The following is a 20007-nucleotide window of genomic DNA, read 5'->3' as shown; positions in this document are numbered from 1 at the left end:
CATATCAGCAATTACATCAATTTTATTTAAATAGCCATTAAACATTATGTGATTTGACATCATATCTTATTTTTAGATCTGTAAGTATAACTAACTATATGTGTGATTTTAATGCTTATATGTGATTTTGAGAATTGATGCTGGATGACATATTTGGCGAAAATATTCGTCAAGCTTGTTATACTTTGAGCTAAAGGGGTCTGACGACACCGGGGCGATAACGGATAACATAATGTACCATGGCGAACACCATGACATGAAATAAGATGTTATATGTATATGAACTCTACTGATAACTAACCATTATTTGTGTTAGTGCAATTTTCCTTTCATAGCTGTTGCAAAATTTCTTTTTATCAACATAAGATATGCATTGAATTACCAGTTTCGGTTTCACCCTTAAAACACAGTATTGAAATTAAGAGAAACCAGACTGTTACAACTGATGAAATAAGAAAAAACCAGACTGTTACAACTAATAAAATAAGAAGAAACCAGACTGTTACAACTTATGAAATTAGAAGAAACCAGACTGTTACAACTGATGAAATAAAAAAAAAAAAAACAGACTGTTACAACTTATAAAATAAGAAAAAACCAGACTGTTACAACTAATAAAATAAGAAAAAAACAGACTGTTACAACTAATGAAACTAAACGAAACACGACTGTTACAAATGATGGAAGACTATAGATTACTATTTTTACAAATATTCACAGGAATCAGAGGTTTACAGCCTGCATGTTGGCATCGTCCGAATGACCTTGTGTGTATAATATCATTTGACATATTGACATCTGATTTGTTTTATACATTCACATGTTAATAGTTAATTATTCGGCAAAATTCACTGAAATAATGTCATTGTATGTGTATTATTTCAAATAAACAAATTAGCTGTCAATTTCTACCTCCGTCACACCTGTTTTGCTGGTGAGTAGACAAATGAGGTTTGGATACCCATAGGAATAAACTTCTTGCTTTTCCATGTCTGCGTTGGACGATATGTAATGTCAAGACAGGACGTGGTTTCTGCATCAATAAGTCATTCTATCATTATCACTGCGAAGGGAGACACGTCAATATCCCATGTGAGAAAGCAAATCGTGGATGTTTGCCATCCTTGTTTCCTGAGATACCTCAGGCGATTTATGTGCAATGTCATCGGTATATCATCCTCTTAACTTTCTCCTAGATTTCCCACCAAGATAATGAACATGTTGTAGGAAACAAATTTTATGAACATTCGACGACAGAAATGATGCAATTTTATTTCCGTAATAAATCCCAATATTTGTTTCAAATCCCTTGTCATATTCTTCTTTATCGCTAAATTCTTTCAACTCTATTGCTAAATCCATGTCAGCCATGCAACAGCCTCTATCAATCTTTGTTGTTATTGGCTAAAGTTGATTTTACTTGCCAATTTTGTACAGTCGTGATGAGATTTCAGAAAATATTTAGATTAAAACAAGACATATTATGACCGAACTTCCTCCACTTAATGCATTTCATCTCCTAAAATATTATCTTATTAATACGGAAATACAGTGTATCTCAATCAAAATAGCTACTCCACACTTTTAACATTAAATTCTGGGTGAATTCAGATTCAGATAATGCTTCCATACATAGCGACCTTGTACAGCATGTCAAGGAAGGTTTAGACATGTATGAGACAGAAGTGAATGTAAGCCTTGTAAGACAAACTGTAGGACACTTGTGTAACCTTGACCATGTTTATGAAATAGGATAGAAAACTGACGGTTCGGCTTGCCTTTGAGACAAGTGGGATTGACGTCATTAACTCATTGGTCGAGGCATTGCATCTTACCTTATTTCTGTTGAAGGTTAGGATACTAAATATATCTGATATCACCACTGAAATGATTTCTGAAGATGACTATACCATTGCATATAAAGACTTGAAATTTCTTACCCGAATGGTATTTTAAGAGTGTTGCAGATTTCTGTTGTACGTTATCTATTTTTACCCTTACCACTGCGCTATTAATCTGTATTCCCACATGTCCTTAGACGACTGCTACATATTACACACATTTTTACAGTGCATACTTGTCATTGGCAAAATACACTGTATATTTGTACGCCTGTTTAAATGTCTATTTCAATACAGCAGTGCTTAAAGGACGAAAACGAATAACAAAATCACTATGTTGAAGCCTAACCGAAAACATGACATAATTAAGTTGAAATAATGACATTTCGTAAGAACAAGAAAAAACGTCTGTTTTTCACAGCGACAAAATCTTCCTATTACCGACAAAATTCACCAACTAACAGAACTAGTGCTGTAAAAGCTGAGAAACCGAAATAAATATAAAGAGTAGAAGGTGTTATCGGCTTTAGCACTAGCCAAACAAGAGTCGATACTCTGTTAGCATTGTTAACGTACAACTGTTAGGATATAGACAGTGCCTCGCAGGTTTACGTCTTGTTGGGGATATACACACGCAGTATACAACTTCACACTGATAGTATTGATGAGTATAGTATAGTAGCTGTAAAATTATAATCTGTAATGTTAATTATTTTATTACAACAAACTATGATATCTTAAAAAAAAATAGAACAAGAGGCTTGTTGAAGTTGATCGTGTGTGCAACAGAATGCGAGTCTGACACTGTATTGATTCTTAGTTCTGATGTATTTGGCTGGGAAGTCTGATTACGATGCGAGAGAAATGATCAATTTTTCTTCTGTCAGCCCGGGGTGCAAAGAAAAGCCCTGAACAGCCGTACCTACCTACGTGGATAATTGGACTCGGGTTTTTGCTCCCTCAGGCTTCCAATAATGATAGTGTATTCAGAAATGAAAATGCCCCCGAGGCGAAGTCTTTGCCTTCACTTAGAAGGATCCCTAGAGACATGGCAGGACCTATTCGCGTCAGCTTGTTAAAGGCCAGTAGTTCAAATGCTGCATCTATTTCGTAAATGTGTTTTCACTACCATGTCAGATACATAGAAAACAATGGCTGTTTTAGAGTAGATGAGCAAGGATGTATGAACTCATGTACATATCATTCAATCAATGATTTATCATTTTTAGTCAATAATAATAATAAAACATCAACCGTTTTTTTCAGTTTTGAATGGGAACATGGAAATTTTGTAGCATAATTAATATTGTGTGTTATGCTAATCATCTATGAAATCAACACATGATAAATGCAGTCGTTTGGGTACATTTGCAAACCTCGTTCCTAAGTTACTCGAACCGGAATGTCACGTTTCTTCATTCCTTTATAACATTAACCAGAATGTCATTTTTCCACATTCCTTAGTAACATTAACTAGAATTTCATGTTTTCTCATTCATTAGTTACATTAACCAGAATGTCATGTTTCCTAAGTTACATTAACCGGAATGTCACGTTCCCTCATTCGTAAGTTACATTAAGTAGAATGTCATGAATCTAGTATGTAACTTTCTACACAGCAGATATCCAAAGCATGGATATTTAAGAAATAATTAACGATGATTCGTGTATTGTTGCAGGATATACAACGAGGACGAGGATATTTTGCAATTAAATTAATAACGAAGGCCGCAGGCCTGAGTTATTAATCAAAATTGCAAAATATCCGAGTCCGAGTTGTATATCCTGCAACAATACACGAGTCAAAGTTGATTATTTCTATTCTACCATGTACTGTTTAGTTCTGAGATCGACCTCTTTCTAATAGAAAAAAGCAAAGAAACCCCGAGAAAACCTTAATTTATTTCTGGAGTATTGCATTATTTGTTGATGAAATATACAGGCAATACAGTACTACAATCAAGAGCATCTATCATATGGCATTGATTTTGAAAAAAAAAATGATAAAAAAAAAATTAAAAAAATAAAGGGGGGGGAGGGGGGCTCCGTAGGATTCGAACTCGCATCGTGATAAAAATGTATTGAAAGACTAACCCATTTTTTTTATCTTAAAAATAAAATTTTAATATCCCATACATAGGGCCTCAGGGTTTAAAATTTATTGAAAGACTAACCCATTAGCCCACTCGGCTATAGTAACCTTTTATAAAATGTGTGAATATTAGATATATAAAATTGTAACAGCCGTGACTCACTACCGTGTATTATTGGCACGAGCGTGGGTTATTGGAAAATAATACATGGTTTTAAACCAATCAAAACTGGCGCTACATAGCGAACATGGTAGAATAAAGAACAATGATGGAAATATAGCAAATCAAAATACATAAGTCCGACAATAAAACTGATGTAGTTGATGAAAGTTACCGTTACTATCTACCCAAGTGTTACCGTTACTATCTACCCAAGAGTTACCGTTACTATCTGCCCAGAAGTTACCGTTACTATCTACCCAAGAGTTACCGTTACTATCTACCCAAGTGTTACCGTTACTATCTACCGAGAGTTACCGTTACTATCTACCCAAGTGCTACCGTTACTATCTACCGAGAGTTACCGTTACTATCTACCGAGAGTTATCGTTACTATCTACCCAAGTGTTACCTCACTATCTACTCGAGCTGCCCTGCAGGTAGGGCGTAAGAATTGTACCTGCTGCTCCCATTGCATGATCGTAAGAGGCGACTGAATTTGGGATCTTATCTTTTCTCTTCTTTCTTACAAACTTACTTCTTCCTAGTGTCTCCCTTGACAATGCCTCACTTTTGGCCTTTAGTTGAGCGTTCGCCGCTGTGAGGAAGGCTTTGAGTTCTGTCCCCTGGCCGAGACATACCAAAGTCTTTAAAAATGACAGTTGCTACTCCTGCTTAGCGCTCAGCATATTAGGAGTGGGACGACTGGTTCACCCGTTGTCAGTATAATGTGACCGGGTGGGGTGTCCTACTGGGTGTCTTCGGCAGTATGCTTCAGTGAGGTAGCACTATAAATCGGCAAAAGTTCCGGCCTATCACAAGGAGAGGCCGTCCTTAAATGACCTTAGCTGTTAATAGGACGTTGAACAAATAAACCAAACCAAACCAATCTACTCGAGATTTACGAACTCAAGAGTTAAGTCCAATGTCTATCGATGTGGTCAAATCCTTGGTGAAATTGTCACCATTTTTACATAGTTTAATCATTGATCTTACGTTAAACATCATTGTTCAATATTAAAATAAATATGGTCCTGTCCCTCCATACATGCCTGCCTAATTTACATTATGTATCCTTAACGACACAACGGTTTCAACCAAAAAAAGGAAAACCGCTTTACGCATTGCAACAATGTGCTGGTTGCATGTTTAAAGTGCATAGAAAATCCATTTGAATTGGGGTTGTAGCTAAACTTGACGCCGAGAAAATCTAAATGTCTGATGTCTTTTCTTTTATTGTCGGGCCCAGTATTATCAAAACGCTAATGCACTTATCCTCAGTAATATTATTCATTCTGCACTTAACCTGGGGCATTTACGTCACAGCATGAACGTTTTTCTTCTGTTATCACTAGCTGCAGAACAGAACATGATTGCATATCGTGTGTTTAAATACTTGTTTTATTTCCTTTTGAGAGGGTACAATCTTTTATACATATCTCTCTGTAATTTTTCTTATTTTTACATTTATATATTCATATTTGAAGTCAGTATTAGTTGCTTTATACGCATTTATCTAAATTTTACTTTTGTTTATTTTAGCCAAACTTGACGGTGTAAAAACGTACATGTCACTACGCCGGGTACCTCTACGACTACAGGACCGAGTGATAAAATGGTTCGACTATCTTTGGTACTGCAATAAATCTACAGACGAGGAAAGAACTCTCTCCCTCCTACCTGATAAACTTAAAGCTGAAATTGCCATCCACGTCCACCTCGATACCCTAAAACGAGTGGAGGTATTCCAGAACACAGAAGCAGGATTTCTATGTGAACTTGTATTACGTTTAAAACCAGTATTATTCTCCCCCGGGGATTATATATGCAGAAAAGGTAGGTGAAAGTTCATCTTCAGTTATATACACAGATTGATTTTATAATGTTTTTAAGATGCACGATCTCTTTTATTGTTATGTCCGCGTCATGATACGTTGGGCATTGATATTATGTCCCCCTAAAAGCTGTTTTATTTACTGTGGTACATTTTTTGCCAAGCTTTTACCAAAGGTTTGAAGCACAGAGGGATACACTGCTCAATGCATTGTTTCCAATATGTGTTTTAAGATGTTTTTTAAAGATATTTTATCCAATCCCGGAAATTATCGAAATTAACAGGCTTTGTAAATGCCAATTCAAGTTTCGTTTTACATAATATTGCATAGAACAGTCGTCAGTAGATTGTATTAAAAAAATTGGTACCTTGATATGTCATCGCTACTTCACACGTGATTATAGTAATAATGGAAACAAAACTAAGTGTGACTATATTGAGTTGAGGAGGAAAAAGTAGGGGGGGGGGGGATAAAATTTACAAGAATTATGTTAAATTATTTTCAAGGAAAAGGATATGGCTCTAGACCTGTTTATTGGTTAATTCATCCATTTTTCTACTTAGTTATTCCCTCTCGTGACTACGAATTAACCTCTGTTCGGGTTAGTTGTTAATATGTCTGTAAGTCTAGTTGCTTGTTCCCTTTCAGCGTTACTATTTTAGGTATCGTGATTGTTAAGACGGGGCTTATAAATAAACTATGTGTGAGAACTGTCATTTGTTGAAACATACATTTGCTACATAAAAATGACCTGTCTGACCCTTCACGTAGCCACTGGATATATCTGAACATCGATCACCATTGGACCTGGATGATATACAGACAGATGCCACATTCTACGGCGAAGTCTCATATATACAATAGTAAATCATGCTGCTTTAGAGAGTGATGTTGCTACGAGGCATGTTTACACTGCTGTTTCTCCCAAATTTAGGAAGATGAGGTCTCTAGCTATATTTATGTTACTTCTTCATCTATGTCGGCACAAATCGTATAATGCTGTTTATCAACGGGATTTTTATTCATTATTTCTTCAACTCTTTGATACTATAATTCTTTGCATTTTATTGTAATGAAATACAACTGCGATTTCAAAAGTAATGAAACTACGTTGTCAATGCCGATCAGTTTTTACAAGCTTTGTGCTTAACTATTATAACTGTATTTACATATTACATGTATTGTTTTCTAAGACAAATTGCACGTGCACCAACTGATCATGACATTTATCTGAAAAAGTGTTGGTACGCAAATAAAGATAAATGTACATTTTACTCAGATACTTTATTCTTCGCAGCAATATTGCGAGGGCAGTAAATTGCCTTTATTCGGAATCAAGTGTCAAATACGAAGAATTACAAAACCGCTATTAGTTTGCCAGTGTTGTTATGATTTATTTCCTACATTCGATAGTAAAACACATTCCAGTGATGCAGCAGTGAGGATAAGCTAGGTGTAGAAGATGAAAGTGCGGTTATTTATCTATTAAAGTTATTACAGTGGGTAGAGGAAACAGGTATGAAAATCCGATATGCAGGTACTTCGTGTTTCATCACATTTTAATGGGTTTCTCCTGAAATAACTGTGACATCAAATGCGAGTCATATATAGCGCCTTAGAAAATAGGTATGGTATACATATAGATAGTACATAAATAGATATCTAATTTTATCTTTATACAAAAGTAATCGTTAGGAATGGCGTATAGTGTCACTTCTAAACATATGGTGCGATTCAGGTTACTCCTTGTTTTTTTATATGCATGATTGTAAAAGAACATGAACGGAAGGGACACGAGCATACTAACAAAATATTATTTTTCGTTATGGCTACACATGATTCGTTATGTTGTAAAAAGGTAGGACAGATATGATAAAGCTTGGATATTAATATACCGAAAAACGAATGACGAAGAGAAACTCGCCCTGGCGAGAGATATATGATATTGATATTCTTTAATATAAATGATATAGCCTGATGTCAGATATCTAGAACATGCGGACCTTATATAATTCGTGGTAGGCATACCTTATATCGTCAACTGTTGATGGGGTTATAGAAAATGAAGATGTAGATGTATGTTTCCACGTACTAGTTGAGAATTGAACATCTGTTGGCTTTATACTCTTCACCACTAGCCACCCGATATATGTTAGATAAATATCCAATATTTAAAAACTTCTTTTACGTTGTATATTGTTACCTGGTTCATAGTGTGTGGGTTCTGTTGGGTGAGCACCCAATAGCTAGAGTAGTGGTCTTGAGGTCGGTCGACTTACAAAAAAGAAATAATTTTAGATATGCAACATTGATAGATCATGATCATATCATGTGAACCAAGCACCTTGCTAACGAGCAGATTTTGGTGTATTTCCCCTGATAAAACCAGTTTTGGATATTAATTAATAAACAAAGTATACACCATTGTCACATATATATCGTGAGTTACAGCAAACACATAGAGGTTATGCTCTTTTACCATTTACAGCTCGTATCAACGTGTCGAGATGTCTTGTTACCAAGATTAATCACACAAGATTTCCATACAAGGGATTTAGCTAGAAGTAATACGATTGGTAATAAGAGTTGACGTTGTTGTGTGGGCGGGTCTCCTCCGGTGATTAATATAAATATATATTATTAACATGTTCAGTACAAAAAGGTCACTCTGAATTATAAAGCATCAGTCGACTGATGCTCAAATTTAGTCTCGAAACAATCGTGAAATCATTAACAGACAATATCTTACAAGTAATAATGTATATAATGGCGCATTATTCAATGCAAATAACATTTATATCGCTCAATTAGAGTTTTAAATCGGTCTCTCAGCATAGATTGTATCAATACAGATTCAGATACAGGTACATATCTAACGAAAGTTTAAGTGGTATTTAGTACAGGTGCTCGTCAGACATGGATTGTATAAACACAGATACAGATACAGGTACATCTCTAACGAAAGTTTAAGTGGTATTTAGTACAGGTGCTCGTCAGACATATTCATATACATGCAAATGATGTAACATGTAATTTTATAACATGAAGTTTTAAAGAGGACTCTCAGCACAGATGGTCTTAATACAGATTCAGATGCATGAACATTTCAACAGAAATTGTCTGAAGTCTTTCAGTACAGGTGGCCTTAATACAGATTCAGCTGCATGAAAATCTCAACAGAAATTTTCTGAAGTCTCTCAGTACAGATGGCCTTAATACAATGTTTTGAGAGTTATCTCATATAGATTCAGATACCTGTTAATATCAATATGAAGTTTAAAAGTCTCAACACGGGTAGTCTTAATACAGATCCAGATGCACGTGACATGTAAATCTCTAACAGGGAGTTTTTCTCACAAGATATATCTTCTTTTTTCTGTTCCTCCATGTGGCCATTATAGGCAGGGTGGTTATATATCACTGTATCGTCGTGTATTCCGTTTACTTTTCTGTGGCTGTTATTGATAGCTTCCTGGTATTAATTCTTTATCGAGGAAAACGAGGCTTTACGATTGGTTGGTAAACCCTCAACGTGTTTTGTTACAAGGTGAAATAATGCCAGACCGCTTTCTACGCAGTTACAATTTAAATTATCTACTGCCAGTTGATTTTGTTTTATCGATTTTTTTCACATTGTATATGCTAACATTTGTATTCTACCTTGTCCCATACGTCAGCACGTCATTTGATGACGTAAATACACGTTAGTTTGTGTTTACCACGGCTCATGCAGGAAGAATAAATCACTACCAGACAGTACTTAAGAAAATTGACTTCATTAAGCAGAAGAATAATGTATGTGGCATGTCTGCTTAGACAATCTAAATATAAATCGCCTGCGAGCTTGGTATGATGGCTGATGTATTTAGTGTATGAACACATTAAACGTTTGCTGTTATATATACCATTTTAATACAAGTTTAGTATGATTCCTAATGTATGAAATGTATGAAACAGCTGCTTTATTTACCGGTAATTGGTCATGTAGTAATAACAATAAGTACAGACAGGTAAAGTGTCGAATTTTCGAGGCAATCTGACCCTTTAAGAACATACAAGTAAATTATAAACGATCACATATAGACATAGAAAATGAAACAGTTACACAAGTTAAGTAGATAAGTAACGAAGAACATCGTTCTGTTTGTGTTAATAATCTCCTCGGTCGATAATTAATTCGCCGAAGGCTTATTGTAATTAATTAGTAAACATCATAGGTGGTGTGTGGATGGCATGAATAAATAGTCACAATACAAGGTTTTAAACAGTTGAATCGATGTGATGACGGCACGGCGGCGTGCTTTTTAGCAAATTTTTGTTTTTGTATATTATTCTCTCGAGGCGCTACATCTAATAGTCTCTAGTATTTGATTGTTTAATGAATTCGTGGACAGGTATCTATTGTTGAATCAAGAGTGTTTTTATGTCAATCATATGAATCATTACCTCAATTTATATTCTACTAGTTACTAATTATTAAAACGGAATGAAAGGATACGTATTTTAATCTTAAACTCAACAGTTGTCAAGATGCCAAATTGATTTTGGGTTCCATTGATTAATGCCACTATGCATCCACTGCTTAATTCTGAGAATTTCCGGTTGCCAGTACGGCTTTGAAATGGATGATACAATTCTGAATCAGACGAAATACTACCACGGGATATTTCTTTTCGCTTCATTTTATTTTAGTTTTGATCCCTGTAGGTTAACCTTTCAATTTCCTTTTTTATTTGCAAAATATCGAGATTCTTTGTTCACAACTTCTTTCTATATGGTAACGGTGAATATTCCAAGTCTCCAGAGGGCTTAGATAGATTGGAAACGGGCTAGAAGTCAAGCGTATTGGTGACACAGATTTAATGAATAGCCACAGAAAACGCAAATATGTGTATAGAGACTCTGAAAAAGCTAATTCAAATCGAACTTATCTTGTGTTGGGATCACAAACGAATCATTGCCGAGATGCAAATGCAGAGAAGAATGCCATACGGACTGTTCAAGGGCGTGAAAGCAACTCACAATGCTAGGGTAATGTAATTCTCTCTGTTCTTTAGACGAGTTTGAAAGATGTTATGTTAAACCGTCTACATTTTGGAGTAGTAATTACTGTCAAACAGATACTTACAGAATAGGTTTTAGAGTATTTAAACATGTTAGGTGAATTATTGGATTTCCTTGAAATGGGATCACCAGCTTCCTAAAATTTCTGTTTCAACTCCCATAGGTTATTGTGTTTTTCTTTTAAATTTATCTCCTTTTTGATTTCTCTCTCTCTCTGTAATGTTATCTATTATGCAACATGGACACCAAATGAAGTAGGCACAATGTATACATACTACTATTTTCTAATTTCATTTTTATACATAGAACATGCAAGCACTTGTGGTCCTTCATCAGCCAAAGGTTAAAGACGATGTGAATGTTTGATGTCAACGAAATAATAGGCCACATCCCGAGGGTACAACATGTGGCTCGGGAAGATCTTGTTCTCCTGAATACATGACTCCGCTTACAGTTTATGTAGGTTCTGGCGATTGAAGTGTATACCAGTTCACATTTAATTCATACGATTGGTTCCCGAACTAACGAAGTAAATTACTCTATTTTTACACTTGTGTTAGGTTCAAGACACAGTTCATGTAAAATAAGTATGGGTATTTTTCACGGAATTGAATTTATTTTAGCTATGAATGCACTCTCATTCATTCAGTAGCAAAGTGCTGACAACAGTACAATTGCTTCCGTTACAACAGAAACAACAGGAAATGATTAACCGGTATGCTCTATTCAACAATTCTTTATTCAAAACGCGGAATTGCAAGACTATTCGCTAACTAAATTTAGCCTTAAATTAGCTTTGTCGGCCTTTTCAAAGATTTTCAGAACCGCCATGATTCATTATTTGATGTCACAATGTAGAATAGTTTTCCAGGGAGTAGTGATGAAAGGTGCGATACAAATGAACTGTCTGTGGTGTTTGTGATCAAGACAGCCTTTGGTTAAAATCATATTTATGACAAATAACTTGTTCTACGAGACACAATGTTTGTCAATGCATACATTGGGAAACGTTATGAGGGAAACTAATTCTTACCACAGACTACAGTGAAAGTAAGATTTGTTTAAACATAGGTTCCTAGTAACAAGATTCGATGATTTTCAAATATCCATGTTTCGCTTGTACGTCAATCCGACTGAACTCGCGTTATGTCGGTAAGACGGTATACTTACTAGGGATTCGTTTCAATTTCAATTTCAACAAATTTTATTGACATGGATACGAAAGTCAATATGATTAGACATCAGGCATAGCCTATGTTAGTCTTTCCTTAGAAACAACAGGTGGTAAGAAATACAGACAAATATAATGTATATGTACAATTGATATATTATAGATTGAAAGACTTAAGGGGAAGTAACTCCTTGAGGTTGATAGACTTATCCAATGGAGAGTAACCCTTCAGCTAAGGGTATTCGTTGACACTGTGATACATATAGGATCTTGATCATCACTGTGAAGTCTGTTTTCGTTATTTGACTCTTATTGTACACAATGTTTACTGTGTTCTTGCTATCTGCTCATAACTGAATGCTCTGAATAAATTCCTACGGAAAGGCCCGTCAATCCATTGTTGAATATCAAATTGAAAATAGATAACTTACTAGAAAATATTTTTTCTATTATGATTCAGTGGAAGCATGAACTCTCAGAGTACATGGACGTCACCATGAATGTTCTTTCCATAAGCCACTATAAAGGGTAAGAAGCATCGCGACCCGTCAGCATACCATTAAATAGAAATATGAGTATGATTTTTTTTCGTGAAATAATCGTCATTTAAACTGCGTTGCTATGGAAACTGATGTATTGGTTCTATCATCTGATAGCAGATGTCATTCCTTACAAATACTGTGTGCTCTTCATAGTTCTCTTCTACTTTTCTACCTTATACAATGCACGTGAACATAAAGCATAAAGAAATATTTTTTATAAGATTAATTAAGATGATTTTCTGTGCAAAAATATATTTTATAAGATTAATTAAGATAATTTTCTGTGCAAAAATATAACTCAACGTAAAATTGATCATATTTGGACATGTCATTTAGCTGTCTTCCGTATCCGTCTTCATACATTTAAGCTACTTCGGAAACTGCTTTTAGGTGTTCTTAATAGTAATATGGCTTTTTAGGTATTATTCGGATTATTCTTTTTTACATCTTACTTCACAGTTTAACATATGTTTTACACTTAATATGAATTATTTACAATGACAAAATACATTCAACTTGAAAGATCTTTAACTAGATTTTACCCAGTTCAAAATTTGCATAATTTTTTCCCAAATTGTTGACATTTTAAATCTATTTTAACTTTTCTCAAAGTGTATCATTTTACCAGCTTCACCATTGTACCACAGATTGTTAGCCGCATCACCACGCCTTTACCGGTCTCATTACCTGTCCAATAGATTGTTTACCGCATCACCGAGCCTTTACCGGTACCATTACCTGTCCAATAGATTGTTTACCGCATCACCACGCCGTTATCGGTCTCATTATCCGTCCAATAGATTGTTTACCGCATCAACACGCCTTTACCGGTCTCATTACCTGTCCAATAGATTGTTTACCGCATCACCACGCCGTTACCGGTCTCATTACCTGTCCCACATATTGTTTACCGCATCACCACGCCTTTACCGGTCTCATTACCTGTCCCACATATTGTTTACCGCATCACCACGCCGTTACCGGTCTCATTATCCTGTCCAATAGATTGTTTACCGCATCACCACGCCTTTACCGGTCTCAATACCTGTCCCACATATTGTTTACCGCATCACCACGCCGTTACCGGTACCATTATCTGTCCAATAGATTGTTAACCGCATCACCACGCCGTTAGCGGTCTCATTACCTGTCCAATATATTGTTTACCGCATCACCACGCCGTTACTGGTCTCATTACCTGTCCAATAGATTGTTTAACCGCATCACCACCCCGTTACCGGTCTCATTACCTGTCCAATAGATTGTTTACCGCATCACCACGCCTTTACCGATCTCATTATCTGTCCAATAGATTGTTTACCGCATCACCACGCCGTTACCGGTCTCATTACCTGTCCAATAGATTGTTTACCGCATCACCACGCCTTTACCGGTCTCATTATCTGTCCAATAGATTGTTTACCGCATCACCACGCCGTTACCGGTCTCATTACCTGTCCAATATTGTTTACCGCATCACCACGCCTTTACCGGTCTCATTACCTGTCCAATAGATTGTTTACCGCATCACCACGCCGTTACCGGTCTCATTACCTGTCCAATAGATTGTTTACCGCATCACCACGCCTTTACCGGTCTCATTATCTGTCCAATAGATTGTTTACCGCATCACCACGCCGTTACCGGTCTCATTACCTGTCCCACATATTGTTTACCGCATCACCACGCCTTACCAGTCTCATACTGTCCTATTGTTACCGTCACCACGCTTTACCGGTCCAATCTGTCCAAATTGTTTACCGCATCACCACGCCATTACCGGTCTCATTACCTGTCCAATAGATTGTTTACCGCATCAACACGCCGTTACCGGTCTCATTACCTGTCCCACATATTGTTTACCGCATCACCACGCCGTTAGCAGTCTCATTACCTGTCCAACATATTGTTTACCGCATCACCACGCCGTTAGCGGTCTCATTACCTGTCCAATAAATTGTTTACCGCATCACCACGCCGTTAGCGGTCTCATTACCTGTCCAATAAATTGTTTACCGCATCACCACCCCGTTAGCGGTCTCATTACCTGTCCGATAGATTGTTTACCGCATCACCACCCCGTTAGCGGTCTCATTACCTGTCCAATAGATTGTTTACCGCATCACCACGCCGTTACCGGTCCCATTATCTGTCCCACAGATTGTTTACCGCATCACCACGCCGTTACCGATCTCATGACCTGTCCAATAGATTGCTTACCGCATCACCACGCCGTTAGCAGTCTCATTACCTGTCCAACATATTGTTTACCGCATCACCACGCCGTTACCGGTCTCATCACCGTCCAATAGATTGTTTACCGCATCACCACGCCGTTACCGGTCTCATTACCTGTCCAATATATTATAATATTGTTTACTACATCACTTCACTGGTTTGACAGCTATCAGTTCCATATGCCACAACAAGTTTACATTTAGCTCACCGTACAAAACATATAATTTTACATTTCCATATGCAATGTGATATCTATACTACACTTTACATTTTAACCTGATATCTGGTATGTATGCATTCAAAACATATTTTATATGCTAGCCGGTATCTGGTATGCATACAAACCTTCATAGTTTTCAAGTGATATCTAGTATTCATACAAAACTTCGTTACAACAGTTGAAAAATAGTACTCCATTCATCACTCGACACAAGGATGAAACAAAGGAAACGACTGATCAACAATACAAAATCCTATATGGGTTACCATGGCAACTTAACCCCGGCGATAAACCAATGTGCTCCGCTGAATTTCCCAAATGACATTTAAAGGGATATAAATGTATTCTCGGAAGGTTAGTGACATTTTCTGGGCAATGTCTTCCGGTTTGTGAATGAATTATCCCAAATGTTCGTTAGTGAAGGTCACGTTGAGTTCTAACTATAAACCTAACATGCCATCGATGCAGCTCAAATAGGTCTAAAAATAAACCTAAACACTGCAACCGTTTATTTAATTGTACTTACGTTTGGGTACACGTGATGAAAGTGAGCGTTTGCTTTCATTTTTAAACACTAATTTTAGTTCTTCCAGAAATTTATTGGTGTTAGAAAACGTAGAAAACGGAGTAATAATGCCAAAGACCGTCACGTGACCAACTGACGACGACAAAACTTCTGATCGATGTTTCAATCCATGCACCAATCATTCCTTGTCACGTGATCGGGTCATCTGTCGGCTATGTTCATCAATCACCATAACATGAATAATTACCGCCCCGTTTGTAGCTTAGATTTGTGTCTTTCTCTGCCGTTCACATGAAGAGGAACACAGCATATTAGTCAGGTTACTGTCTTGCTGGTACTCTTCACTTACATAAATTAAATAAAAACGTGATTTCGTACCTGAATTGATTTGTATCTCGAATTCGGGAAAAACCAAGAAATTAATTTGACACCCAATCGAAAAATTTTAGTGTGTTGGAGGATTTACTTAGAACAATTCACGGAAATCGGATCCTATGTGGTTTCAATACGTGATATGTGTGTGTTGTTTATAACCAAGGGCAATCAAGATAAAGCTGCTTGTTATGCTAAAGGACGCTCAAATTATCACTGAGGTTGGAATAAAATATTCCCACTGTAAAGGTGTTAATATTTGATCCCGCATTTTTGACCAGCGTATAGTTCTACGATTCTCCATAACAGATTGTAAATTAGTTAATATTATTTGAGATATGATACACTAAGTCTACAACCATTATAATGTCTTTCAACGGGATTAATTCACTTACAAACCAAATGCAAAATCCACATTTAATTAGAATACTCATTTTATCAATCATATTGTTTATAGGTATTCAAATTTATGATATATTTTGTTTTACCAATAACAATACTTGTCATGGCATGTGAGAGATTTTGCCTGTAATTGTAAGTTCAATCTGAAGCAATTGGACACAGAGAGTATATTAGAGACATTTGTATACATGAAGTAACTACGTATATCAAACAAAATGTAAATCGAATCATTCACTTCGTATACTGTAGGAATTTGTGACAACAAATCGACGTGGAGAGATTCGCCATATTGTTAACTTACCGATCTAGTAATAGAAGTACTGTTCATCTAGAAATATATATCAATGCTTTAGCAAATCAAGTAATATTGGGACAGCTATTTCGTTCTTCTGGAATTTTGTAGTGTGATGATAGACGCTAGAAATGTCGACTTTAAAAGGGAAATCAAAATATTAATACAGATTAAGAAAGAGGTGTAAAGGAACTACGTACTTCTGCATCATAAACTGTTTCATCCTTCTAGGACTCGTCAGTGATGTTAGGGACATCTAACAGCTGTTTCGTCCTTCTGGGACTCTTCAGTAAGGTTAGGGACACATAACAACTGTTTCGTCCTTCTTGGACTCGTCAGTGATGATAAGAGACTAACTTGATGACACCTAGGAGGCAACCGACGAAAACAAATAAAAATTAGGTCGAACGAAATGTCAAAGTCTTGATGGTGAAGTGTAAAGCACTCACTTGTCTTTCGCTTTTACATCTTTTCATAATTAAATAAGTTATAATATCACCTAATAGAGCATTGTCTATCTATATAAACAAAATATCAGTTGGTTTGAAAACGTTTTTATCTGATAAAACCGAAGTGGATAATTTAATGCTTTGCTGTGGCCCTGAATTTGGCAGCAAAACATGCAAGCTGACTTTCGGTTCCCATGTAGCTTTACTATTGCACTAAATATTCACCATACATTTGTTTAGGTTACACAGTATTACACAAAAGTACGTTAAATCAATGAAGGTCGGGGATATTAATACGCCAACGAAGGATATGATTACTAAGGTTTTTTTTCTTGAGAGCGAAAAATGCCTCCATAATTCCGAGTCCTAATGTCAACACTTTGTCAGCTGATATATTTATATTGATTATAATGATTTCCTATTCAGCATTTACTTGAATGCATGTAATGGTTACATCTCGTCAGTTTCTTTATGCGAGTATGCTGACTTATGCTATCACACGTGTTTGATTCTTGTTGATATTACCTAGTGGTTCCGTTACCACCACACAACTCTCTTTTGAGATAGTGAACCGGAATCGACCTAGATTTTTATGGCGGGTGACATCGATTATTAGAAGACGGTTACTCTTTCGAAACGTCTGATTCCGTTGGTACATTTTAGGTTGTTCATGGAAATCTGCAATTTTATTCATATGTTTTCTCGGTTTTATCGATTAAGAGTTAGATTTATCGTTTTCTTATCCTTATGTGGGTATTCTTTTATTTTATTATTATTATTTTCTGTCATAGCGTTTATCTGACATTCATAATCGTCGCGGAAACATCTATTGCAAGTTCCTATCAGAAACATCTTAATCTACCCAGAGGTTGTAAATCGTCGAGGAACCTATCTCAGAGCTTGACAATACTTCTTCGAGGCATGATGTACCTCACTGTTATCCGAGACCCACGTTGGAAACGCTACAATTGATTGTCATTTTTAAATTGTACTAATAATCTGTTGAAACCCTATTTGTACGAAACACATGCTGATTGCTCGATATACAATATGCAATGCGTCTCCCTTGAAAAGAAAATAAGTTTTTGGAATAAACACTCATATACTGGCGGGTAAAGAGAGGCAAGTTCGGTTTTTCTACATTTCTGCATGCTTTTTAGCATATTTGTTTTTAAAAAGCGTACATCAGGGGTTCTCTTGTGCCATATGTGCTTGTAACTTATTACAAATCGAACATTGAAACAGTACAGATCAGTTACACAACATTGCTTTTCGAAACGATTGTACAGAGAAATGCCGCGATTGACTGATGTTGAGAGGGGTAGGGCCATTATTCTGATAATGCAGGGGCATTCGCAATATAGCCTATCACTCTGGTGTACATGAGTTGGGCGTCTCAGAGCCACAGGGAGATTGGGTGACCGTCCCAGGAGCGGACGCTGGCGCATTACGACGAAGTGTCAAGATGGCGGCATACTTCTCCCGCACCTCCGTTACCGATTTCAGACGGCGACGAAGACGGCACGTTAAGCTGTTGGCACTTATGATCGGCCAGTGTGTCCAAGAACGGTTAGGAATCGGGTGCGGGAGTTTCATTTAAGGCCACGACGTCCCTATATGTTGGTCCACCACTTACGCAGAGGCGACTCCAATGTCGAATGCGTTGCTGCTTGTACATACACCTAATCGGTTTCGTTTGGCCCATTAAAGACGCCTGATGTTTACTAACGAGTCTTGCTTTACGCTTTACGTCAGATGGTCTTCCTTTTATCCATCAACGTAACCTTACGTTGCAACGGACAAATCACGGTCCTATGTTGCTAGGGTTTGTCGTGACTTTCTGGCTCAAAACAGCGTTCCAGTTCTTGATTGCCCACATCAACTCACGCAGATCCTTATTCGGGAGTGGAAGATTATCCCTCAAAGGGCAATAAATACCTTGATGGGGTCAATGTTAAGGAGAGTAAGAACAGCGATTGATGCCAGGGGTTGGCATACACGCTACTGATTTGGATCAGGAAACGGCGTAGGGTACCCTTGTTTTAACGGTTTTCACGCAAACACCGTCTGTGATCGGACAATAAGAATCACAAAATTTATTGAGAAATGATGAATTAATCGGGAAACTCACAACATGAACACATCATGTAATTTAATATCTATCGAAAATAAACTTTTCATCCGTTAGTATCTATATATATCTCGAAATTACCGGAAATTATATTTGTCTGAATGTGTCTTTACGATAATAACCGTTCGGATAAAAGACATGTTGTTATAGACTTTAATTTTCCATAAAATGATATTTAAAGTTGTAAAAATACAAAAATACAAACAAAAAAACCACAAGACATCATTAACACCTTTCAGTACAAACTGAGATTTAGATGCAGTCACGTAATCTCCGAAAGTGAATAAGTATATATTCATCACACGAGTCTTTCATTCGCACTCTTAAAAACATGAAATAATGATCCCTGAATTCATATTTTTTACCCCGATACGTCAATAACCAGGCGATGCTTGGTGAAAATGTGATAATTAATACGGAAGCTGACTCTGAAATTCCTATGAATGTCAGTCTTTCTACCCAGTCGATACGTGCCTAAAGGGATGGTTGCTGCTCCTGGTACCATGGGGATCCTCCAGTCAATTGTATTTGACACTGTCGCTCGATCCATGACTAAAGCAGCGATCACGTGACATTTTACCCTTGATATAACCTCGATTTGTCTCTTGAAACTCCCATCGCCTCTTGAGATAGTTCCACGATGTTTTGCATAGCTGCGCTGTCAACTGTCTG

The 20007-nt window shown here is 36.7% G+C and overlaps 1 protein-coding gene across 1 annotated transcript in view; it reads left to right on the top strand.

Annotated features, from left to right (window-relative positions):
• Positions 1-20007, top strand: part of LOC117342475 (cyclic nucleotide-gated channel rod photoreceptor subunit alpha-like) — a 171536-nt gene that overhangs the window by 128254 nt on the left and 23275 nt on the right. Inside the window, 1 exon segment of the mRNA XM_033904641.1 lies at positions 5636-5929. Within this exon segment, the coding sequence (XP_033760532.1) occupies positions 5636-5929 (294 nt within the window).

The sequence above is a fragment of the Pecten maximus genome, chromosome 14 (assembly GCF_902652985.1).
Source record: "Pecten maximus chromosome 14, xPecMax1.1, whole genome shotgun sequence".
Lineage (NCBI taxonomy): Eukaryota > Metazoa > Mollusca > Bivalvia > Pectinida > Pectinidae > Pecten > Pecten maximus.
Note: the sequence above shows the minus strand (reverse complement) of the source record. Positions and strands in the feature narration are given on the sequence as shown.